The sequence below is a fragment of the Manacus candei genome, unplaced genomic scaffold (assembly GCF_025592945.1).
Source record: "Manacus candei isolate 608988 ecotype Guabito, Panama unplaced genomic scaffold, ASM2559294v1 h1tg000049l, whole genome shotgun sequence".
NCBI classification, from domain to species: Eukaryota; Metazoa; Chordata; class Aves; order Passeriformes; family Pipridae; genus Manacus; species Manacus candei.
Window position 1 is genome coordinate 6,717,221 of NW_026138097.1, and position 24,707 is coordinate 6,741,927.

Genomic DNA, 24,707 nt, shown 5'->3' on the forward strand with positions numbered 1-24,707 from the left:
GCTCCAGGGGGCGTGGTGTGGGCTACCCGTGTGTCCTTTTCGGTGGACAGCTGCCCCGCGCAGGCGTCTGGTGCTGCCAAGTGCTTTCTGAGGGCGGCCCTGACCTTGTCCCCCAAGGCCCAGCCCTTCCCCACCCCACTCCCTCACAGCGAGTTGCCTCCGACCCACATAAAAATGTTACATATTCCAGTGAGATTTGAATCCAGTACGTCACAGAGCATTCACTAACAGACTGAGGATATCAAAGTGCATCTGCTCAGTTAAAATCTTCAAACAAATCTTTTTTATTGGTTCTATTTTATTTTTCAGACTTGGAAATAACAGTACAGATCAAGTCTAGAGATGACAGTTTTGCAGTATCATGACAAGCAGTGCAGGAACAGGTTGCTTTTTTTTTTTTTAGTTTAAAAGCGGTACTGTAAGAAATAGTGCCTTCCTATACACAGGAGATTTAGTGGTATCATCTGGCACACATCATTTGGGAAACACTTCACTTGGAATGGGTTGGCCATTGAGAACAGCCAGTATATTTGCTATTGCTTCTTCTGCCATCATATGGATAGCTTGGACTGTTGCAGTTCCAATGTGAGGGGTTATGATGATGTTATTTAATTTTAATAGAGGGTGATCTCTGTAAGAAACAGAAAGAACAGAATGTGTTACACAGAGAACTTACTCTGCTGCTATCCTATGCTAGCTGTGAGAAAGGGAACCTTGGGAAACAGCAGTGGCATGTTGAGATAAAAGGGCCACAAGCACAGAACTAGCAGAAAGCTGTGAGAAGCTTGTTTACCCATTTCTTTCTTCTCTGTTGGTCTTGTTGCCTTGCCTGTCAGTTAGGCTGGCAAAGAACTGACAGATGTGGGAAAGGTGAATACTTTGTCATTTATTTATGATTGTGTGAGATAGGCTGAGGTTTTGCCCTTATGCAGTGAGAGAGGCTCCCTGTGGAGATCAAGATTATGACAGCACTTTGCACACAGTTCGAAACATTTCAGATTAAAAGAATGGGAAACAGGTTTCTTTACCTTGGCAGAGGCTCAGGGTATGTCACATCCAGAGCTGCAGCCCTAATAACCTTACTCTGGAGAGCTTCTACCAACGCATCTTGATCAATAACTGCACCTGTATTGAAATGAAATCTTGGTATCACGATGAGTTAATGAACATATTTTTATGGGGAGTAAGGAAACGTCTCAAGGGTCTAGTGAGAAAAATTAGAGGATCTGCATCTCGTTCAAAAGCAGAATGCCTTTCTAACAACCATTAACCAAACAAACCAGCAATTTGATTTAATTATCTTTAATTACAGAATGATTATGGTCCACTGCATGAGGTGCTTCTTGGGATGAGACTAGTTTCAGTCTTTTCCTCATTTTGACACTTCCTGTATTATTACAGACAAATCACGTAATCTCTTCATGCTTTCCACTCTTTTATCTCTGCTTTGTTTACTGAAACTATAATCTTTCTCATATGCTTGTTCAGTGCCAACAGATCTGTCATCCCTTTTGAGGCTTCCTTTCTACAAACTATTCCAAATGTTACATAATGTTTTCCCTTGTACCCCGTTCATCCTTGCTTAAGATAAACCTTTCAGTTACTTCCACTAAAAACCCTGTCTTTAGGATAAGGCTAAAGAGAACTGAACATCTGCTGAGCATCCCTAATTTCCACAGGACCTTTGAACACATAGCATATGGTCCACGGTAAGTCGCTCATTTGTAGACTGCCAGCTACTTCATGACTCAAACAGACGGGTATCACAGACTGAGCTTGGAGAGGGGAATGTCAACATAATCAAACAAAACACAACTTTAAGTGTGGAGCCACAAACAGTTACTTCAGATCATCCTACCTCGGCTGATGTTTATAAGAGTAGCTGTGGGTTTCATCAGACTCAGCTCCTTTTTCCCAATCAGTCTGCGAGTCTCAGGAGTCAGGTTCACAACCAACATAACAAAGTCAGATTGTTGCAGCAAGTCTTCCATCTTCTCACAGTAGTGGGCACCAACAGCCTCTTCCTCTTCCTTTCTTCTGAAGAAAAAATGCACAAACCCCCAAACTGACGCAACTATTTCTAACTGGCTTCAACAATCAATTACCCCAGGAGAGATCCAGAACAGCACAGAGATTGAGAGGTTTAAGGACAAGTTTAAAGGAAAAGACATTGATAGGTGCAGATAGTGGAAGGGAGGCAGGAAGGATGTGAGCTAGAGGAAGCAAGAGGCTAGACAAGTGGTGGGACACTGAAGGAGTGATGCATGCAAAGCACATGGGTGATATTAGGTATAGGAGGTTGGGGGTGTAGTCAGATCCCACTCTTCTCTTCTGTGTCCATGCCAATCCCAGTGGAGTGTTTCCTTGCCTGACATGTGAGTTAGGACTTGTGGTTGAAAAGAAATGAAGAGGAAGTGTGAAAGAAAGGAAACTACAAATCTGTGAGAAATTAAGACCTTTGTCATTGGTGCTGGTGTGATGAGTGATCAGGTTAGGCTGAGGAGACTGGCTGGCTGGGTGGAACAGGGATGCTGCCAGAAGCCTGAAGAGGAGTCTGAAAGGACAAGGGACACCACAAGGGCACAAGGCCTGGTTTGCTTGGACAACATCTTCAGAAAGGGTACACGGCCCTTGTTCCAAACTGCTAATGTCTTAACCAGGGCAGAGTGAATGCAGGAGGGATGGCAGGAACCAAAGTGAGGAAGTGGCAGCATGCTGGTGCTTCTCATGCTGCTTACAGCTGTCACAAGTGCATAGGAAGACCAGGGACACAAGTAGAGCTGTGGCTTCCGTCATTGCCCCCTGAATTACACGCAGAAACCAGATGTTTTTACCTCTGGTTTCGGTTATGGTAGAGGATCCTCATGTTGAAGGCTCTGGCTCTCTGAGCCACTTTGTACCCAATGCTGCCCATCCCGATGATCCCAAGCGTCGCTCTGGTTACTTCCACTCCCAGCCAGTCAACAGCAAAATGCTTCGTGTCTGGAGAAACCGCAATCTGGCAGCCTGAATGTAAGTACATGCTGAATGGGTACAAATCAGCAATAAAAGCAGGTCTGGGGGACAGAAAAAGTTTATCACCATCACAGCAGCGAGGCTCTGGAGCACCCCTAAAAAATAGCCTTGCTAATTTTGACCAGTTCATAGAAGGGCCTGGATGGTGCCAATCCCTGCAGCCAGGGCTGGAGTCAGTAACACAGCAGGGTCCTGACTGGGTATTGTGCTAGGAGGAATGGCTCCTCAGGGAAGTACCTCTTCCATGGCTGGTGCGTTTTCTTGGAAATCCAAAAATAGCTTCTTTAACACTTACCACCATGCAAGCACTGATTTCACTTTTTTTTATTTGGGGTAAATCTCAGCATTTCTCTCCTGGATCACAACCCAGAGCAGACCCACTGCTTGAGTGAGGGTGAAGGTTGCAAATTCCAGCTCAGCCAAGGATCTCTGTGAGCTCTTGTACACAGAACTTGAAGTTCAACAAGATACAATAGTGAGAAAACATCACCAGGAAAGATGCCATTTCATGCTCAGGGTTGGAGCAGCAGTGACAATAAGACAATAAGAGTCCCTGAAGACAGAGGCAGCTTGTTGTGATAGTCTCTACTGACACCTTCCTTCCTCAAAAAGGTATTGTGTAGCAAGGACATGTGGAGAAAAAACCCTTGTGGGGAAAGGAGACTAATGGTGCTGGTACAGTGTGAAATAACTTTGTCAAAAGGATTATCAGCTATTTTAATCATAATGTTGATGCTCTTCAGCAAATACAACCCACTGGTTTAGATAAACTCATCACAGAAGCAGGAAAAAAAAGGGGTTATACTAATTACCAGTCTAGAGATGGGGATATGGCCATTTATGTTTTGTACCTTACTATAGCTCCTGACACTTCTTTCAAGGGGAAATGGAAAGTGGTGACACTCCATTTGGATGCACTCTGTATTCATTTTTTACAGCTATAAACAACCCACCCAGTGAACAGCCAAAGGAGAATTAATCCCCAGGCATTATTCCAAACAGGATATCACAAGTGACTTCAAAGTGCATAATTTAGACAAAGGCCTTTCTCTAGTCACAGTTGCCTTAAAAAGAAGATGGACACACGAAGAGCAGATGCCTCTGAAAACTGAGGCCTCCAAAAATTTATCCCTGTAAAAGCATCCCAAATATTGATTTAGACAGATCATCTGAATCATAGCAAAAGTGAGATATGCCAAAGAAGTAGCTAGATCCAGGAAAATTGAAAACATTACCTTCTACTAGTCTTCTGGCAGAGGCTAGCATCAAGGCCATTCCTATGTCCGCTGTTGGGTCCGCCACGGCATGGGGGGTGTTGGTCACTTTTACTCCAAAGCTAGAGATCATTTTCAAGTCTAAGTGATCAACTCCAACTCCAGAATTTCCAATTACCTTTAAATTAGGCAGGCTTTCTAGAAGCTCACGGTCAATAGTTGGCCTGCACTCAAACACGAAAACAGATTGGATTTTTTTGCTCATTTCTTCTTTGTTTTCAAGAAATTCCTTCATGGTGATAAGGTGAAAGTGTTTCTTCAAAAGCGCTGCAAGGTTTTCTAGCACACCTTGAGTTCCTCCTATATCCAGAATCAAAACGCCTGGCAACTCTTCTTTTGCCATGACCTGCAACAGTGGAATGGAAGAGATACTCCTTTGTTCAGGAAAACACCCTTAGAGAAGCAATGAGATAGTGATCATTTAAATTCACATCTGTAAAACAGGAACTTGATGGAACTCAATACTGCTTTTAATCCACAGTCACTTGGTACTAATGTGGTGCATCAGACAATTTCCCAGTACTTTTCCCGAATGCTGATTTAGACGACAACACCAAGGAATACCCGCACTCTTAGATCAAAATCCAGTCCTACAAAATGTTATTTGCAAATAGTTTCATTTTAGTCCTGAATCAATACTGATTTCATACAAATCTGGCAGCTTTTCAACCTTACTTACCAATGCACTTCTATAAACAGTGGTATGAAACAGAGGCTGCTCACAGTTTCTTGCCTATTGGTTAATGGTTGGTGAAGCTGCAGGTATTGTAGGGTGGCACTGAGCCCCAGATGGGTCTGACAAACATCTGTCAGGAATGGTTCAGCTCTAAAAAATCTGCATGATGAAGGGCCATCCTTAGCTGCTAGACTGCTTGCCTTCAGTGTTTTAAACATCCAGATCTGTACCTGAACTTGTGTAAAATTTAGCACACCCACGCCTATATGCTGAACCAGTGGGGAAGAGCACTAGAGGTGATAATGTAACTCCCACCAACAACACAGTCCTTCATACTAGAACTTTCTCCTGCCCAGACATTTCTGAGCCCAGTTCTCTCTACCACACTCCTGCAAATGTACTGTATTCTGCAATAAGACGATACCAGCTCCACAGATAACCAAACGTCTGATTAGAGGCAGCCCTTATTGATAAAAATGGTAGTTGAAGATTTGCTGCATATCTTAACAATAGTTGTGCCTAATTTCCTACAATTCTGCTTGCTGTGCTCCACTGATGTTCAGTCTCCATCTCATACTATGTCCTATGCTTGGGTGCAGAAAACCTGATGTTGTGCTAACTGAATCAGAACAATTTTCCCCCGCAGTATGCTGATTTATTCTGGGCACACAGTACTGGGCAGAGATGTCCTGCTGCTTCAGTCCTCTCACAAAAACCTTCTGCAAGTAATCAGAATTCAAAACTGTGACAAAAAAGTGTCAGCACAGATTGGAAGTTTTTGTCAACCATATTTACCCTTGTCCTGAGCAAACTCAGACTTATCCCAACCACGACTATTAAATGCTTACAATCTCAACACCAATAATGCTGCTTTATCCTGGCCTTGACTTGCATTTCTTCCTCAGTTCCAGTCTGCTGCTGTACTGGGCTTGAAGGCGTCTCTGTGTTAGGACAGGTCTGCAATTCATCATAAACAATGTCTCTGGTAATACTACCTAGTTCTGAACAGCAGCAAACAAGGCAATGAGATGAATAGTGCAACCAAATTGCAAAGGAAAACCATGTTCTGAAATATATATCATCTATTTTTTGCAAACTTAGGTTGTTAGCCCCATGTGGTTGTGAAAATTCAAATTTTCCCAGATGTAGTCTATATTTCTGAGAGTATCACACAACATGACCTTAGAAGGATAAACTAGATTTATCCTCCAGAATGAATGACACATAGAATAAAATACAATACAATAAAATCACAATATGATGTCATATTGTGACAGCATTGTCCGTTTTTTTGATCAAAACCTGATGCTCCTGCAGTAATTTACTCAGACCAGATGGCAATTAACCTGTATGCTGTTAACAGTGGTGGAAAACTGGGCACCAGATATCATCAACTGACTGGCAGATGCCAGTAAGACAGCGATGTTTTACACCATTTGCTTTCATCACCACTTCCTCCTCCATGAAGGGCAGAGTCAGAACTGCATTCATTTTAGAAGCACTTCCTACACTGCACAAGCAGAAAGGTGATCCACGAGGGAGGAAGCCACTAGCTTTAAACAAACAGCTGGTGCACTAGAAACAGTGTTGAACTAGAAACAGGCTGGCTGCATGTAATGAATCTTTTCATTCCTGTGGGCATGCTCACTTCGCCATCATTTCAGCTGTGTTTGATGTGCACGTGAACAATTAATAGGCTGCAGCACTGGTTCAAGAACTGATGTTCTGCTAATACTGGGTACAATCTTAAAAAATTATACTGATAGCAGTAAACTAAAAACACTAAAAGGAATCTTGCAGAAGAAAGGGGGCTCTCCAGATACCAACCTTAGTCTCAGCACTTATTGTTCGTCTTCCAGTACTACATGGGCATGTCCTGTACCTCTGTTTGTAAATCACACTTCTGTGACAGCGACGTCCATGAGAAGCAACAAGTTGATGAATAAATTTGTAAGCCAAATTTGACTGGCCAGACATCAACGGAATTGGTTTCAACAGATTGAATGCCTTGCTCACGAACATAATTATTCAGTTATCAGATGTCTTGTCCAGTGTGCTAAATATAACACCTGTCAAGGATATGACAATTTTGGTTTTGCACTAGTATCATTTGTAGTACCACTAACACCCTTTTTTTTTTTTTTAAACTGTCTCTCCTCATATTTTGTATTTACGTAAGATTATATGCTTCTATGTATGTAAGCAATCCTAATCATGTGTAACACTGTGATATAATGTAAATGAACTAAGTTCTGGTCCTGGCATTGCAGAGAAAATTTTGAAAATATTACTTAGTTTGAGACAACTGGGCAAACAAAAAGTACTGCATTAAAGTATTCATTTTAGTGCTAACTGAAGCAGGCCTTACTTCATCTATGGAGCTGGAGTCACTCCATACTTGCAGATTTTGTGGCTGGCACTGCTGTATGACTTTGGACTTTGCCAAATCACAGCAAAAAAAACCTACACGATTTTTCCTATCTCTGTTTCAATTAAAGTTAACAGCATGCGTTATCCAGGATAAATTCCTCCCGCTAACTTCTCTAAAGAAGGTGACTAATTACCTGAACAACAACCAAAGCACTAACCAGGGATGGTTTCTTTCTTACGACGTGCCTTTCACAGCTCGATCCTGCGGTACCTGGAAGAGCGGAGAGCTCACAGCTCCTGCTCCCGGCCGGGCACAGTCGCTCCTGCCCAGCCTCGCTCGCTTAACCCTGCCCTGCCCGGCCCGACCACCGCCGATCCGGGAGCTGGCGGATTCCAAGGAAGTTCCGGCACGCGGAGCACCGCCTGCCGCTGCCTCTGCTTGTCTGCAATCAGACCAGGCTGCCTTTCCTCTCCTCTCCCGCCCCCGGCGCTGGACTTCCTAGAAATGAGATAAAGCCAAAGGAGGACTTTGATAGTTTTTTTGAGAGCTCTGCAATTATGGGACAAAGTTACTTGGTACAAATTCACATTGTTCCCCACAGCCCAAGCTCAAGCTTGTACTGGTTTTTTTATAGTGGAAACTGTGGTTTTCACCCTGTCTGCTGCAAGCTAAGCTTTTAAAGAAGTGTGCAGTGTAGAATAAGATCTAATGCCTCTCAGGAAGCAAGAGTGGCAAGAGTGGCCTGGGATGCCCTATCCCAATGGCCAGCTCGATTCTGAAAGCTAATGCTGAAACGTGCTGATTTCACAGCTGATCACTTCCACTGGAACACTTATCCAGTGTGCTCATGTATTGGAATTTTGATTGCAAGACAGATGAGAGAGCAATAAAGGCATGCAAGGGTGAATCTGCCAGGGGCTGGGCAGTGTAGCTGCCACTGCTGGGGGTGGTTCTGTGTGTAGTGTGTGTGCATCAGAAGGGAGTGCGTGAAAATTTTCATTCCTGTGGGTTAACACACTGAGAGAAGTCTTCCATAACCAGGAGATGCGTGCAGCTGCTCTCTCTGTTGCAGTATAATAGAATCATAGAATGGTTTCGGTTGGAAGGAAGGGACCTTAAAGATCATCTAGTCCCAAAGCCCCTGCTTTGGACACCTGCCACTAGACCAGATTGCTCAGCGCCCCGTCTAACTTGAACAGTTCCAGGGCTGGGGCATCCACAGCTTATCTGGGCATATCTCCTTGATCGAATCCCATAGAGACACAGGGAGTTTATTAACATCGTAGAGTGGCCAGCAGCAGAGACCCGGAGGTTTGGGCTCTGATGATCCCCATTCCATCCTCCCTGTGCCACCCAGCAGCACTGCTCGGGCCGGCCGCACCGATCCCCATGGCACGGCTCCAAATCGCACCTGCGAGGGGCGATCCCCGAGGCCCTGGCCAGCAGACAGGCAGCACCACGTTCCCACCCGGTTGGACACCGGGCTCCTCGGGCAGACGGGCCCCCTGCCAGTTCGGGAAGGGGGAAGTCCCGCCCTCCGGCGGGGCGGAAGCGCGTATGAGCCTGCGCCGTGCCCATCCCTCATTTCCGCTTCCCGTCCCGACCCGGCCCGGCCCGTCCCGGCGCTTCCCGCCACCCGTATCTCCGAGGAAAGGTCGCCCGCGGGGTGCGCTGGGGCCGGGGCGCGGCGGGATGGATGGAGGGATGGATGGGGCGGGGGACTCCTTGCTGCCGCGGGGCCCGGCGAGGTGGCGCCATGGGGGGTGTGGGTGTGGTCGGTCCGGGGGCTGTGGGTGCCGCGGGAACCAGGACGGGCTGTCAGCAGCCGGGGCATTCCTGTCGTCTCGCAGGCTCGCCATCCGCCCGCCAGGATGTCGTACATGCTGCCGCACTTGCACAACGGGTGGCAGGTGGACCAGGCCATCCTGTCGGAGGAGGACCGGGTCGTGGTCATCCGCTTCGGGCACGACTGGGACCCGACGTGCATGAAGATGGACGAGGTCCTGTACAGCATCGCCGAGAAGGTAAATTGGAGCTTTCTGAGCCTTCTGCGTTCAGTGTTCCCCATGGCTTGCTCGAAGCCCGGGGCAGATTGTATATAACTCGGGTTCTGGAAAGGTATTCCGGCTTTAGGAGGCAGTGGGAAAGCTGTCTGTTTTGCTTTCGTGAGTGTCTCCTAGAGTCACTGACTGACCTGATGTTTGCAGTATTTAATGGGGTGACAAGATTTCTGAAATCAAGATCACTGCCTTTTAATAACCCATCACTGAATGAACGACAGCATTCAAGCAAGAACAGGTGCTCGATGGTAGGGCTGTGGCTCTAGGTAAGGCAGCGCTCTCACTTGCAATGAAAATATATAGCAGCTTCAGGTTTCCATTTGAATAACTTGGAAAGTTACTTTTATTTTGGCTCTTAAAAATGGTGAGGTGCTAAACTGTACAGGATAGTGTTGATTAATTTGTCAGTGTTATTATTCTGATTAATCTGTCAGTGATATTTGTGGAGACAGATAGCATTCCTCTTGAGTTGCATGGAGTGAATTAAATTTTAGAAGCCAAACTCTAAAGCTGTTTTCAGATGGAAACTGAATGCTTGCTGACAACTGGTTGCTCACTTAAGAAAGATACTGAAGAAAAATTAGACTGTTAAAATACACAATCAGCTAGAAGTTACCTTTTCATATGTTTGCTAAAGGTTTTGCGTAGCGATAGATGTAGAAAATTGATAACTCTATAACTGAACCACATGAAAAAAAGGAGCAAAAAAATCTGAGCCATAAATGGTAACTTGGGTAGGAAAAGATGTCAGATATCATAGAAATCATGGAGTGGTTTGGGTTGGAAGGGACCTTAAAGATCTTGTTCCAACCTCCCTGCCCTGGGCAGGGACACCTTCCACTAGACTAGGTTGCTCAGGCCTCCATCCAACCTGGCCTTGAACACTTCTCAGCATGGGGCATCCACAACTTTGCTACCTTCATATAAAATTCTAGGCATGCTGCATAGCTTGATATGGTATTCTTTTTGTGGTGTACTCCACTGTCTTCTGATGTTATTTTTAAATAAATTAGCTTGTGTCTTGAAAATCCCCACAATGAAAGATCTATACCTCCAGCCATGTGTTAAGACATAATAGAATACACTAAGGAGTTGTGACATGTTTTGGTTTAGTTGTTTTGTGTTCAGTGTGGTGGGAGTGTTTTATGCTCAGATACTGTTAGTATGGACTTGTGGCAGGATGCTTGGCAATTTGGCAGACATGCTGGCAGTTAGGGGTGACTGGGGGAAGAAAGAACAATGTAACTTCTTATTTAAAAATCTCCCTCTGCAGAAATGGCAAATTAAAGGGGGAGATCCTTCCTCATCCTCTTGCTTACAAGCCATGTTTGGATCTCTGCTGTTTTAAAGAGTGAGTAAAAGTTCCAATTGTACAGGTGTTTATACTGGAGAATAATTCAGAATGTTAACGTGCTGTAATTGCAATAGACATTCAAAGACAATGTAGTCATATTTTACATTTGTTACCATGGTGCATTATTCTTTTAGAGTGCAGCATATTTTTGGGTAGCAGTAATATTTATCTGTACTTTATGATAGGAAAATGGGAATCCTTTTGGGGAGGAGGAAACTAGAATGCTGTATGAAAATACAAAGTAGATTATATTCACTGAAATGTACTCCACTTGCCATTGACTGTTTTTCCCCCCAGTGTTACATGAAAAAGAAGCAAGGTTTCACTGAATGTCAAAACAAACAGTAATTGTAAGATGTTAGATTTTTTGCCTTTTCAGGGTTTCAACCAAACATGTATGAATTGAGTTCCACAAGTTTCCTCTTGAACACCTTTTTTCAAAATATACTTTTTTTTTTCTTTAAAGGAAACTCACAATTATAAAAACCCATCCCCTGAAATACAGGGCTTTGTTCGCTAAATTAATACCCCTTGTTTAAGTGATAAACCATGATTTATCTATGACTGAATACTGTAAATCAGATAACTGTTTTATTGGGTCAGTGTGGGTTTAGGGAGGATTGTTCAAATGCTGAGCATTTATTTAACCATAATCAGAAGTGTGAGAAGCTATGGCTTTTCCTCAGACGTTAATTGTGCCTCTGCATTTCTGCTAAGGTTACATGGAAAGTGAGAGAGGAAAACAATGTGGGGCACGGAAAGAGGGAGCTATAAAAAAAGTGTATTGGTATTGTAGTTACTGGTGATTTTGTAATTAAATTTGAGCAAGGCTAATCCATTTACTGATGTCTGTAGTTTTCAAAATTATTAGCTGTAAGTGTTGCTCTTGGCGGTATAATGGCTTTCTCTTTTCCTGTAGCAATTTATCACCTAAACTTACAGCATAATTAGCAAGAAAAAAAGATTCAATACAGACTTTTAAGTTTGTACTTACTCTGTTGAGTTCAGTAATGCTAGTCTGCTAGTTGCCTTCAACTTGAATGATATGTTGCAAAAGCTAGTCTCAGTTCCTGTATTTTTTTCCTGTAAGTTCCTTGTCCATAAAATATGTAAACAGAAAAAAACATTGTCTGGAAACTGGTTAGGAAAATGAAAAGATGGAATCTTGTTTCAGTTTTTCTGAGATATTTGCTGTATGTGGTTTGGGATGTAAGGTTTGCTTCGCAAGGGCAGCTTAAATCTTAACCAAAAAAAAAAAAAAAAGAAGAGTATTACTTACCTCTGACAGAAATTTCAGAGAACTTCATGATTTTTGCCGTTCATCCCAGTCATTAATCATTTCCATGTCAATCTCATCTTGTAGGAATGCATAAATTTTTTTTTAAAATGATATAATTATTGAAGAAAGTCAGGAGGCAGAACTTCAGAGGACAGATAATACTGGCATATGATTTTTCCTACATCGGTGTTTCCTGTATACCAGCAAAGTGTGTGGTCTTCAACAAGATAGGATACAGAATCTGTACCTGATGTTAAAGGTCCTATAGATTCCTCTGCTGTATAGTCTTGAGCCATTCAGTTTAAATATTTAATAGTAGTCCCTAAGCAGATAGAGTTCTGTGAAGTATTAAAATAGCCTGTAACTGTGGCTAGGCAATAATGTACTTTTGGTTTTTCTATATGTGTGTTGAGTAATGTCCCCAAGTTCCTCAAAATGATCACTGTGCTTCATGAGGATCAGCGCGGCCAGGTCAGATATGGCAATGCACTTTCTGAGCCCTTTCTAATAACCAGTGCTGTGAAACAACGTTGCGTTCTTGCACCAACCCTATTCACAATCTTCTTCAGTATGATGCTCCAAAGGGCCATGGCGGACCTCGATGAAGAAAACGTTATCTACATTCGATATTGTACTGATGGAAGCCTATTCAACCTAAGGCGACTGAAAACTTTAAACCATCTTGTCCAGGAGCTGCTTTTTGCTGATGATGCCACCCTCGTCGCCCACACAGAAGCATCTCTGCAGTGTTTAACATCCTGCTTTGCAGAGGCTGCTGAGCTTTTTGGACTGCAAGTCAGCTTGAAGAAGACAGAAGTTTTCTCCCAACCTGCACCTCAGGAAGTTTTCCATCATCCCCATATCACCATTGGCCAATCAGAGCTCAAATCAGTGCAGCAGTTTAATTATCTGGGAAGCATCATCTCCTTGGACGGTAAGATTGACAAAGAGATAGACAACAGGTTAGCAAAGGCTTATAGAGCTTTCAGAAAACTCCATAAAAGAGTTTGGTGTAATAAACACCTGAAGAAAAGTACAAAGATTAGCGTTTATAGAGCCATTGTGCTGTCTACTCTTTTATATGAGTTTGAATCATGGGTCATCTACCGCCACCACCTGCGTCTCCCAGAACGCTTCCATCAACGCTGCCTCCGTACAATCCTAAACATCCACTGGTCAGATTATGTGACTAATGCGTCTGTTCTAGAACAGGCAGTGGTTACAAGTATTGAGGCCATGTTGCTGAGAACACAGCTGCGTTGGACAGGGCACGTCTCCAGGATGAAGGACCACCGCCTCCCTAAGATCCTGCTCTGTGGTGAACTTGCCACCGGCTGCTGCAAGAGAGGAGCCCTGAAGAGGAGATACAAGGACTCCCTGAAACAATATCTCAGCCTTGGCCATATTGATCATTATCATTGGTCTACTCTGGCCTCCAGTTGGGAGACATGGAGACATTATATGTAACGCTGCTGCTTCTTTTGAGAAAACACGCAGAATCATTCTTGAGGAGAAAAGACAAAGCAGAAAGAATCGTGTCTTGCCAATACCGCCTAAGGAGACTTTCCGCTGTGCCTTTTGCAACCAGACATGCCTATCTCGCATTGGCCTTTTTAGCCACCAGCACGTTTGCAGCAAGCGTGGGTAGAGTCCTTCTTAAATCTTCATTTGCGAAGCCTAGCCATGATGATGAGTAATGTAGACTGATCTATGAAGCTGCTGTAACTAGGGGGAGAGAAAACCCCAACCAGCAAAATTGAACCCCAACCCTTGAAAGGAAGTAATAAAATTTTGAATCTGTATTGCTCTTTGACTTAGTTTCCCACTCTGACTTAATTTCCTACTCTATCCTGTCCCCATGAACAGCAGCTACAATGGCCTGGAAAGACAAAGAAAGTTTTGAATTGAAAAACAGATAAAGGAGGTCAGAGTGTCAGACATAGTTAATACCTGTCTCTTTTTTACTGCTGAAAATGCTTTTATCTTCAGGTGGTGGTGGTGGTGTCGGTGTCCAAAAGGAGGTCTCTCACTAGAGTTCTGGTCTTGTTTGTTTCAGAATGTAGCAGACTTAACTGTAAAAAATTTACTATATTTAGTGTATGTTATGAGGTTAAGTACTTTCAGAATAAAATTGTGTTATTACACGTTCAACTTCTAAAATACCACAAGGTTTTTTGCATATTGTCTGTACAGTAAAATTTTGGTTTACATTAACAACCTCAGTGTAGTCTTCATTCTTACAACTGCAACTGCTTTTATTTATTGTGGTTTGCTTGCTCAGAGTTGTATTTAATTCTTGTTCTAAGGTCTCCATACCATATCCTCAGTCACAACATAAGTCAGAAAGAAAACTTGTTAGCAGCCACTGCCTTGACAGGACAGCAAAGCATGTTCTGTATAGGAATGTAGTTTTTGAACTGACAACTCTGTCTGAGCAATGGATTCAAGTCCCAACAGGGAGTGGTTAACCTTGTTTGTCTCCACATGCTTAGTAGCTTAAGTATGGATCAACTCCTGCATCCATACCAGCCTGAATCCATAAATACTTCAATATCTTTTACTTAAATTGAAGCCTAAGCTAAAGCTTTGTGAATTAGAGCTGGCTGTATGTGAAGCCAGCTCAGATGCTGCTGTGTACTGCTCCTATCTTGTCTCCAATATTGTGTCTGAGACAGTAAGTGCTGCTTCAGGCTGTAAAACTTGTCAAAAGTGTGCAGAGAGAGACATTTGAGTAATTCTGCAGGGCTTGTCTCGTGTTGAAATAAATGCCTCTTGGTGACAAGTTTGCCTAGTCTGGCATGGCCTCCAAATGGTAGATGTGGCCACTGCAGCGCTTCTGCATCACCTTCTCCATATTTAGCCTCTTGCCCATGTTTTTATCTACTTCCTTCTTAGGCCTGAATCCCAGCCTCCTGCTGCTACATGCACTGGAGTGCAAGGCCCATGTCATGAGCAACCTTGGCAGCCAGTGTTCAAACTCAACAAAACACGCCCTTATTCAGTGGGCTTGCAAGTTAAGTCATTTTGGAGTGGTAATCTTGTCAGATTTGAAATTAAGAAAGCGAGTGGTAAAGAATGGAGCCACTTCTAAAGTTCAGAGTCCAGCTTTAAGGTCTGCTTTAGACTTCATACGAGCTTTTCAGCAGGCGACTGTCATCAGTTTCACTTCTATAAAAGTAGGTAGGAGAGAAGGAAGATTCAGTTAATGTCTTGGATATTTGGATTATGGCGATAACTTAGACATAGCCTGTGCAAAGGTGATTTGAGTGATCCAGTCCTTTTCAGTAAGATTTATATAATAACTTGTTTAAGACTTGGATAGTCTGTTTCTCTTATGAAATCTTAGGCTGTTGATGTTCACTGCTATAGACAAGCATTTCTGGTTCTCCAACAGCTCAACTAAATTAAATGTGTATAATATAAAACTAACTTTAAAGGTTCTTTGTTGCAGTACTATCTGGCGTACACAGTTCTTTGAAGTAAAATTTTGGTTTAACAGTGCTTTTGTAGTGGTAGTCTGGTGCAACATGTAAATCTCCTTGGACTAATCTTTCAGTGAACAAAACAGGTCTTAAGAATGTTTTGTTAATGCTGGATTTACCTAAAAATATTTTCTAATAGCCAAAATAATAATTTTTCAAAGATTGTTTGCTTTGTCAAAATTGCTGAATATGCTGTAGAAATTTCTTTCCCCTGTGGCAAAGATGTGCTGCTGATGCTAAAAATCCAGAAGTGTGGAAGAAGAAATGATAGGATAAAATGAAAACAGCTCTTCAGGTGTTTTATTTTTTAAAAAAGTACCAAAAACCCCACAACTGCCTTTTGCCTGCTAAGGCGAACCAGGGAGTAACTTCAGTCACTTCTCTGAACATCCCATTAAGCTTCTTAGAAGCCTTTAATATAAAATTGAAACGGGCTTGAAGGATCCCTTCAGAAGGTTTGATGTTATGACTAACTTGGGTTTATAAGGCTTTACCTCTTGCCTTAGATTTAGAATGTGGTTTAAATGGATGTTTTCATTAGATTACTGACTCAACCTAGGACTACAACTGGCTCCATAAAAGCACAGTAAAAACTATGTAAATGCTGTTTCACTTCAGGAGAGATTTTACTTCTTTGCTGGCAATACTTACTTACATCTTTGAAGTGTGATTATTGTTTATACTTTTGAAACCGTCTTGAAGCGGAAGTCCATAAAAATTTATTTACTGTGTGCTTCTGTGTTTTTTTGCAAACAAACATCCCCATACTTCCTCAGGTAAAGTGCCTGCTAAGATGTCTTAAGTACAGGGTACACAATGTATCATATTTTTCTCATACAATCTGATCTGTTTTGTGAACTAAAACACTATTATATCAGGCAGATATTGTACTCATCACTGCATTTCCAGACTTTTGATAGGAAAATGAACTGTCACAAACAGTAAGTTTGCCATAGATCTTAGACCATGTGTGTTTAACGCCAGCTTGGTAATTCTGTGTAGTCAAATGGGAAGGACCAAAATTGTGTTAGCATGTAATTAAGGATGGGGAGGCACAGTTGTGCAGTCAGGGTATAATGCACGAGATTTGATAATATACCTTACAGTTAAAGGTTTGTGTAATTTAGGTGACTGCTGACTTATAACTTAATGTGTATGAGTGTATTAACTTCTGCTGTACACATATGAGCTAAGCTTAGAAACCAAAACTTCCCCTAATTCCACTTAAGGTTAAATATGCTACACCTAGGAAAAACCACAAAAATGTGGTGTGGTTTTCTTGCAAGAATGAAGGCATTAACTATGGCATTAAAGGGGAGGGATTCTTATGCATTTAACTGAGTAACTCTGCAAAATGAAAGCTGGTTTTGCCAGAATTGCCCAGAGAATAGCTTCTCATCAAGGTCTTTTTTTCATTAGCAATTACACTTTTAAGCTCCTGTTTTAGCTTTGCACCTCTCAAAAAAAGCTACCAGGTTTTTTTATTAAATTATCAGTTTTATTTTAATTTAATGAGTTTCGTTATATTTAACGAGTCTTGATGTTATAGAGGGGGAAAATGCTTGGAGGCAGGCACTAGGGCTTTGTACATCATTAATTTTCTGAAGTCTATAAGCAGCTGATGACAGAGGCAAAATGTGTCGGAATAACAAAGCAGTTATTCTATGTGTTTACAGCTGTGCATGTCACTGTGAGGTCTCAGCTCTATATAAAAGGCATTTGTTTCTCTGGATGTTGATTTAGCATAGTATCTTTCCACTTGATACTGGATGTGAAATGAGCATCTTGTCTATATTTAAAAATATTTCCCATGTTAATTGGTTGTAGTGGTTAAAAATAAAAGCAAGGCTGTTTATTGTCATTTTATGACTTAATAATTTAGAAAATTAACGTTACAATAACGAAAGCTTATGTGTTTAAATCGGTACTACCAATAATGAAAGGTTTGGTAATATATATTGCTTTTGTATTTCCTTTTTCTTCTGTTTAGGTTAAAAACTTTGCTGTTATTTATCTTGTGGATATCACTGAAGTACCAGACTTCAACAAGATGTACGAGTTGTACGATCCCTGTACTGTCATGTTTTTCTTCAGGTACACGATGGTTCTAGAATGTAACTCATTTTTGTTTGTCAAATACAGTATCTCAGTAAATAATTTCTAAATGTATATTAGCATACTGATGCTTATATTTTCATTGCTTTACAAAAGAGTCAACTGATTAAGTAGGAAAATGGCTTGTTTTTCAATTAGCCTAGTAACAGTGGTTGATAAGAGTACAAATTAGTGATAAGTGATTAGTGAAAGCTGGTTTTATTATCCATTGTTTTTAGTTTTAAATCTCAGAACACGTACAGAATGGTGTAGTAGTACGGCAGTCAAGCTTGTCAAATTTGCTTTAAAGATAAATCCAAAGTATGAAGGTTTTTTTGAGCTAAGGCATCTACAGTGATGAGATGAAATGTCCTACCGACAAGCGTAGAAGTCTCTCTGGAGACAGACAGTAGTGGGAAAGAAATATACAAACAATGAGGAATATGCTGAAGGATAATTGCACTGAGTAGCCATTTTTGCCGGCCTGATTGCCGTCCTTATTGTTGCTTTAGAAATTGGCAGTAAAATGTGAGCTTGACTGACAGGAGTGGATACTCTCTCTTGGATCCTTATTTTGAAAGCCTGTTTATGTTATAAAGGCTTCTTTTGAATCCTACAAAGCATTTTAGAGGCATATAAAGTTTATTTCTGAAATATAATGCCATATTAACTTTGAGGTTTTTTTCTTTCTCTTTAAAGGAACAAACACATCATGATTGATTTAGGTACAGGTAATAACAACAAGATCAACTGGGCAATGGAAGATAAGCAAGAGATGATTGACATTATAGAAACTGTTTATAGAGGAGCCCGCAAAGGTCGAGGTTTGGTGGTATCGCCAAAAGATTATTCCACTAAATACAGATACTGACGTTTCTTTGGAATGCCTTTTCTCTCAGCTCTACATCCACTTGAATTTATTATTGCGTGTGTACATATATGTATATTAAAAAAAAACCAACTACAAATCCTTGAACTTTGAGCATAATTTTAATTATTTAAAAGGTTTAAAATCTGTTTGAAAAGTAGAAGACTCAAAGCCTGTGACTGTCTTGACTGCAGTACTATTGTAGCTGAATTTTGGGGTTTTATTTTTTAAAGACTTTACTCTTTGTTGTCCTTTTGGTATTATGTATTTTTGTACACAGAAAGCCTGTTTGGAGAAAAACATTTTGACTGTTTTTGTCTGCTTTTGTTACAAAAATATCTGGGAAAACGATAGTTTTTTAAAAGAATAAAGTGAGAGTTCCACATATTCACTTTAATTTTTTTCAACTAATTAAATTTGTGAATGAACACAGATGTAATTGGATGCAAATCCATTATGTTGGAAGATGAAGGCTTATCACTTTTTTCAGGATTTACTTGTGTAGAATATTAGCCTTATGTTTCCACTAAAAATGGGAATAAAACTCTAAGGTGCGTTCATTAGTATTTAGCAAAGATCAGATAATTAATATTTGACAAAACTCAGAGAAAACATCTTCCATGACTTTGCACACAACCTTCTCCCCATCAGCTTAATTGACTTGTGGTGACAGACTCCTTTTACATGGTGGTTGTGCGCACAGGAGGCAGTTTTAAAGTACTCAGTAGATTCTACAGAGCCAAAGCGTAATTGCTGTTCTGGAGCTGGCTGCACAGCCACCAGCTGAAGAAACCACGAGCCATGCTTTCTGTCACTTGATCTCCAGTTTGTCAAATGGTATACTAAAATGCATATATACTCGGGAGACTTGGACTGGATTCCACTGTGGCATGACTCTTGAAATTTCTATTTGCATTTCTGCCAACTTCTGGAGTTGGCATTCTGTGGGAGTTTGTTTTTTAACATGATACATGCATATTTACAGGATTAATTAAAAAACAAACCAGCCTACGCAGGAATGAGATACCTGTACTTTTTGGTCCAGTTTGTCACAAGACAAAGCAGAATATGCTTTTTTACCGTCAAGCGTATTTTAGAGGATTTAGAATGAGTCACAGAAGTGAAACACAAGGGTCCCAATTCCTGCTGGAGTTAATCTGGTTTACAGTTGTGGTGGGTTGCCCTTGGCTGGATGCCAGGTGCCCACTGAGCTCCCCTTCTCAGCTGGACCGGGGAGAAAAAACAACATGGAAAACAACTCGTAAGTTGAGATAAGGCAGTTTAGTAAAGCAAAGGCGAAAGTTTGTGTGCACACGAGCCAAGAGGGAAAAAAAAATGTATTCTCTACTTCCCATTAGCAAGTATTCAGCCACTTTCTGGGAAGCAGGGCTTCAGCATGTGGAGGGGTTGCTCTGGAAGGCAATATTTGTAAAATAATGGATGCCCCCCCTTCTTCTTTTCCTTAGCCTTTATAACTGAGCTGATGTCATATGGTATAGAATATCCCTTTGGTTAGTGTGGGTCAGCTGGCCTACTTATGTCCCCTCCCAGGATCTTGCTCTCAATTGGGGAAGGAATGTTACAGTGCTGACCCTGTAACACCCACTGGTGTGTTACCAACACCTTTCTGGCTACCATTGCAAAGCACAGCACTGTGAGGGCTGCTATGGGGAAATGAACTCTATCTCAGCTAGACCCAATACAACAGTGGTAATTCTGCAATCATTTATGTTGGCAGGGACAACCAAACTCGAGTCACAGTAGGTCCCACTTGCGTAGGTTGCCCAGGACTGTGTCCAGTGTTAAGTATCTTGTTTGAACTAAATGGTCTTGAAGGTCTCTTCCAACCCTGATGATTCTGTGATCTTTTAAGGATGGAGATTCCTCAGCCTTTCCGGAAGGCCTATTCTGCTGCCAGTGCACCTTCCTAGTAGAAAAATGTTCCTTGTATCTAGCTGGAATTTTCTGTGTTTCAGCTTGTCTCAAATTACTCTCTGGTGTAAAACACCTCCAAGAGTCCTCTAAGTTTTCCCCATGCTTTATTAGGGGGTAGTTGTTGGCAGCAGGAAACTGTAGTTTTTTCTAAAGGCTGACCTAACAGAATTCCAGAATTCTCTCAAACCCTTGCATGCTTTGTACTCCACCGTATCTTGGTGGCTTTCTTCTGTAACTCCCTCACAATAGATATCTTGACCTGGTGAGCCCCCAAATTGACACAATGTGGTGTGGTCTCATGGCAACTGAATGAGGGGAAGGACCTGCTGGTTCAGCTTATGCTAATGCTGACCAGCAAGTGGCTGCAGCCTTTGCTGCCAGGGCACCCTGCTGACTCACAGTCACCCCCCAGACCCCACTCCTTTCCTGCAAAGCAGTGTGCCAGCCAGCCCCTCACAACTGCTGTGTCCCAGAGCCCAGCTTAGCGCATGCCTTTGAACTTCATGAGGTTCCTGATGGCTTATTTCTCCAGCCTGTCCTCCAGTACATCAGCCCCAGTGTGACAATACTTGCAAGTTACACTGACTAAAGCATTGATTGGAATGATTTCTTGATATTAATGAAGACTCTAATAGATGCATTTATTCCTCATTAGATATTCACTGGCAATGCTTCAGTTTCTGCATTTATGGTAAAAGGTTCCCACTGCCTTTCAAGCTAAATCTTTCCTGCAGAGTGCCAATGTTTTGGTGTACAACAACCTTAAAATTAATGCAGATGTCCTATTTTCTCTGACTCTACCACATTGTGTTCAGGAGTTATCTGACACTAGAATTCCTCATTACCTCAAAGTTTATAAAATAAACTCTTTCATTAAAACAGCTGACATTAAAGCACTGAAATTGGCACAATCTGCATACCTGGGTGATGTTATCTGCATTGGTGTGTGGCTTTGGGTGGGCTTGTGAAAAGAGTAACAACTGAGCATCTGTACTCTGTGCAAATACTGCCATTTCTTTTAGTGCAGAATGGTTTATATTCATTTGACCTCTGAAGCACCTTTGTAGTAACATCAAATAAGGTGCATTTTGTGATGTAAAACATTTAAAGAAGCAAGAAGATGGCACATGCAAATAAAAATTTTTGTCCTAGAAGGATCTTGTTATTCTGGAACACTACAGGTAAAAAGGCAACAAAGAAAACTTATTATTTTAATATTATTAAAATAAATGAAATATATTTTCATAGATTACAAAAATTTGTGATTGGATAAGTTCACTATATAGGATTTAGTTCTTTATCCAAAATAGTGGTTTGCCTTCTCTGAAACTAACAGTTCTTTTTCAGCTCCAGGAAATACAGTGCCACATTTAGATAAGTAAACCCATCATTCTACTTTTTTTTCTGGGGCAATAGTTTTAAAAAAAAAAAATTAAGATTCTGTCATGACATGATGCAAACACGTTTGTTTTCTCTTTACATTTTTTGTCAATGTGACACTGATTGTAAACTCCTGGAGTCAATGCAGTGCTGTTCTGCCTTTGTGTTTCTTGAACACATCCTCCTTTCAATGCTGCAAAGAAACAGTGAGTAAGTAGGTTATTTAATTATTCATGAATGTGATTCAGCATGAAAATATGGAGATCTCTGTACAGTTAAATACAACTTTGTAGATTGTCTTTCTGTGTTTCTGAAAATTATTTCATAGCTTATCACAAAAAAGGCATCACAATGAATAGAGGTCGAAATTACTTCAGAATATTTACAGACGTTTCTGTCTTTCACCGGGTAAGCAGTCTCAATCACAAGAATAATTGATGTGTCTCAATTTGAATCAGGAAAGTGTGCAACAACAGGAAGACAACATCACCTGCATCCACAGAACAGGGAAGCAAGGCCGTCTCATAAATACTAAGAGTGCATGTAAGAGGTGTGCTCTGAGCCATGCTGGGAAGCTGAAGCAGGTTTAAAAGCACATGTACATAAATTTATACCAGTGGGAATCCTCAGTCAGCTAGGTTAGCATACCTGAGGGACAGGAATGGTGGGCAGGAGCACTTTAAGCCACATACATTTCATTACAAATGTACAGCCTCAATTTACATACTTGGGATTAGTTTGCACTACCCCCCTCATACATGGCACTCTGCTGAAAGAGACGCAGCAAGATGCAGCTTTTCTTTTGTAAAACTGGTAGCATTCTTTGGCTCTTGGCAAACAGAAATCCAAGATAATTTTAAATATGTTTTTAAAAAGCACACTTTTGAATATGTAAATATGTAAACGTTATTTTCATGCTAATTCTTGCCCATCATTCAAAATTAAGTGGAAATATATAAAATACATAAACACTTAATTAAGTTTCTTTACTCTCAAGTCTTCATCAGTGTTCTCTTCTATCCCAGCCTCTGTCATCAGGTCAGCAACACGCTTCTCCAGGTCATTGATGCGCTCACCCATTTCTTCCAGTAAAAAGTTAAAGATAACTTATTTATAAATAAGAATTCTATAATTTTACAGCGTTTTTTTCTGTAAGAAAAACAAGCACCTTTTTTTCAGATGTCTCAGCATCTTACTTATCCACTATGCTCAAGATTGTATTGTTACAAGACAATCCCACTTTCTTGCAACAGACAAGCACTCAAGTTCTTAATACCAAAAGCCTTTGTGTATATCCAGGAGTGGAGTATTTTCTGTCTAAAAGATTGTTTTCTTTCTGAGGAACTATTTTAGGTGATACCATATCGTCAACCTACACAATCAGAATACGAGTGCTGCTAAAACATTATTCTTCTCTTACACTAAAGCAGCTGCTTCCTGAAATGCCGAGTTTCAGAAAAAAATGTAATAAATGTGCAGTTTCAGAAAGCAGAGGTAGTTTCTGTAAGTATATCAAATGAAAAAGTACAGAGCCCCTTCAGGTCTTAATTTCTCTTTCTGAGGGCTCACTTTGCCACACTCAGGAGGCCAACAGCTGTTTCAAACCAAACCACATGGCTAATTTGAGTTGCATTTTTGAAGATGGTTGTGGGTTTTTTTAATGTACCTTCAGAATCTTTATATATAATTTGATGCTTATTTGAAACAACTGCCGCACAGAGACTACTTCGCTACTTGTAAAACCTTTTCTGGGATTTCTTTCTTTAGAAAAAGGATAAATAAATGGGCTTGGGGGGGGGCAATTCAGCTGTTTTTTACATCATAGGTGTTTAGCAACGTCAATCATTACACGTTAATTTGATGTTTAGGAAAGAAGCCCATCCCGATGTTATTAGCAAAGCTCGCCCCATAGGGGACCCCAGCCGCAGGAGCCGCAGTCTTTCCGGCGGTGCAACTACACCGCGTTCCAAAGAGGATATTTCTCAGCGTTAACTTTTCCGTCAGAGCCTGAAAATTCTCCTGCAGCCGACACAGCAGATTTTCCGCCTGCAGGGGGGTGGGTGTGTGGAAATAAAGACAGCGAAGGGAGAAGGGGGGGGCCCGCCCGGCCGCCCGCCCCTCCCGCCCGGCCGTGCGAGCAGACCCATGGCCAGGCCGCGACCCCCAGCCAGGGCAGCCCCAGCTCGGCCCCGCTCCCCGCCAGAGCCAGAGCCGGCCCCGCTCACCAGCTGCGGCAGGTCTCCGGCTCTCCGCGGGTCGGCGGCCTCCGCCGCCATCGCCTCCGCCCCCGGCTCGGAGCCGCGACCCTCGGCCCGCCTCCCCGGGCGCGGTGGGACAGGACGGGGCGGGCAGCGAGCGCTCGGTCCCGCCCGACGCCGCCTCACGGGAAAGGCGGGCGGGGAGAGCCCCGCGGCGCTTCGGGGAGAGCTGGGGAATCCTTAAATAACCGTTCCTGTATTTGCCGAAGAGATCGGAATTCCGCACGGCAATAACCAAGTAAGGATGCCGAGGTTTAATCTGCAGAGGCCTTATGGTTTCACAGGTCTAGTGGGTTTTTTTTTTGTTTTTTGTTTGTTTGTTTTTTCTAATAAGGTTTGTTTCCTTTCCCCCGTGTAACTAGTCTTGTAATACGGAGTAAATACGGTAAAAATACCGTGGTGGTTGAAGTTCTTTTGAAGTTCCTCCAATGTCGAAGGAGTAAACACCGAAGGCATCGGCAAGAATCACCTCTTACAGCATGTAGGTCATCCCTGCACTTTTGGGCTGCACAGCATAAAAATCTCCTGGTGTATCTATTGCAGAGGTGTATTGTTGTTTATGCAGATGACCTGAGTGCTGGAACTGTTGCCTGATGTAAATTAAAGAGGTTTTCAATTTACTGTGCCTATATGGTTAGGAGCATATCACTGTTGGGCAATA

The 24,707-nt window shown here is 41.9% G+C and overlaps 4 protein-coding genes across 12 annotated transcripts in view; 2 read left to right on the plus strand and 2 right to left on the minus strand.

Annotated features, from left to right (window-relative positions):
• Nucleotides 1-260: 260 nt before the first annotated feature.
• Nucleotides 261-8,936, minus strand: LOC127476230 (probable 2-ketogluconate reductase). Of its 6 annotated transcripts, none has more exons than XM_051798904.1 (7): nucleotides 8,748-8,936; nucleotides 7,607-7,834; nucleotides 4,251-4,635; nucleotides 2,835-3,006; nucleotides 1,859-2,037; nucleotides 1,029-1,125; nucleotides 261-631 (listed from the first exon to the last, which is right to left on the minus strand). In XM_051798904.1, exons 1-7 carry the CDS (start codon nucleotides 8,919-8,921, stop codon nucleotides 475-477), a joined length of 1,392 nt encoding a protein of 463 aa, XP_051654864.1. In that variant the 5' UTR covers nucleotides 8,922-8,936; the 3' UTR covers nucleotides 261-474. The 6 variants fall into 6 exon arrangements, with proteins under 6 accessions (XP_051654864.1, XP_051654866.1, XP_051654865.1 ...); XM_051798906.1 differs by lacking the exon at nucleotides 8,748-8,936 and adding an exon at nucleotides 6,793-7,034 and having other exon boundaries at nucleotides 7,554-7,725; XM_051798905.1 differs by lacking the exon at nucleotides 8,748-8,936 and adding an exon at nucleotides 6,793-7,034 and having other exon boundaries at nucleotides 7,530-7,725.
• Nucleotides 8,879-18,587, plus strand: TXNL4A (thioredoxin like 4A). Its single transcript, XM_051798938.1, is given in 5 exon segments — nucleotides 8,879-8,941; nucleotides 8,943-9,002; nucleotides 9,187-9,360; nucleotides 17,502-17,605; nucleotides 18,305-18,587. Coding segments are annotated over 5 exon segments (558 nt in total). The 5' UTR covers nucleotides 8,879-8,893; the 3' UTR covers nucleotides 18,477-18,587.
• On the minus strand, nucleotides 13,961-24,130 carry HSBP1L1 (heat shock factor binding protein 1 like 1). Of its 2 annotated transcripts, none has more exons than XM_051798941.1 (4): nucleotides 24,014-24,130; nucleotides 23,775-23,834; nucleotides 22,779-22,883; nucleotides 13,961-14,101 (listed from the first exon to the last, which is right to left on the minus strand). In XM_051798941.1, exons 1-4 carry the CDS (start codon nucleotides 24,062-24,064, stop codon nucleotides 14,015-14,017), a joined length of 303 nt encoding a protein of 100 aa, XP_051654901.1. In that variant the 5' UTR covers nucleotides 24,065-24,130; the 3' UTR covers nucleotides 13,961-14,014. The 2 variants fall into 2 exon arrangements, with proteins under 2 accessions (XP_051654901.1, XP_051654902.1); XM_051798942.1 differs by lacking the exon at nucleotides 13,961-14,101 and adding an exon at nucleotides 19,013-19,697.
• Nucleotides 24,131-24,165: 35 nt separating this feature from the next.
• The window catches only part of SLC66A2 (solute carrier family 66 member 2), a 73,491-nt gene continuing 72,949 nt past the window's right edge, over nucleotides 24,166-24,707 (plus strand). For all 3 annotated transcript variants that reach the window (XM_051798930.1, XM_051798932.1, XM_051798933.1), the window contains exon 1: nucleotides 24,166-24,284. The gene's annotated coding sequence lies outside the window, so the exon portion shown is untranslated. The remainder of the gene's footprint in view (nucleotides 24,285-24,707) is intronic.

Coding starts and splice junctions, on each gene's coding strand:
- HSBP1L1 (XM_051798941.1), bottom strand. CDS start 24,064: ATGGCGGCGGAGGCCGCCGACCCGCGGAGAGCCGGAGACCTGCCGCAG. Junction 23,835..24,013: donor CCGGAGACCTGCCGCAGCTG/GTGAGCGGGGCC, acceptor ACCCCCCTGCAG/GCGGAAAATCTGCTGTGTCG. Junction 14,102..22,778: donor ACACTGATGAAGACTTGAGA/GTAAAGAAACTT, acceptor AATTTTTTACAG/TTAAGTCTGCTACATTCTGA.
- LOC127476230 (XM_051798904.1), bottom strand. CDS start 8,921: ATGAGGGATGGGCACGGCGCAGGCTCATACGCGCTTCCGCCCCGCCGG. Junction 4,636..7,606: donor TGAGCTCTCCGCTCTTCCAG/GTACCGCAGGAT, acceptor CCACTGTTGCAG/GTCATGGCAAAAGAAGAGTT. Junction 632..1,028: donor TACCCTGAGCCTCTGCCAAG/GTAAAGAAACCT, acceptor TGTTTCTTACAG/AGATCACCCTCTATTAAAAT.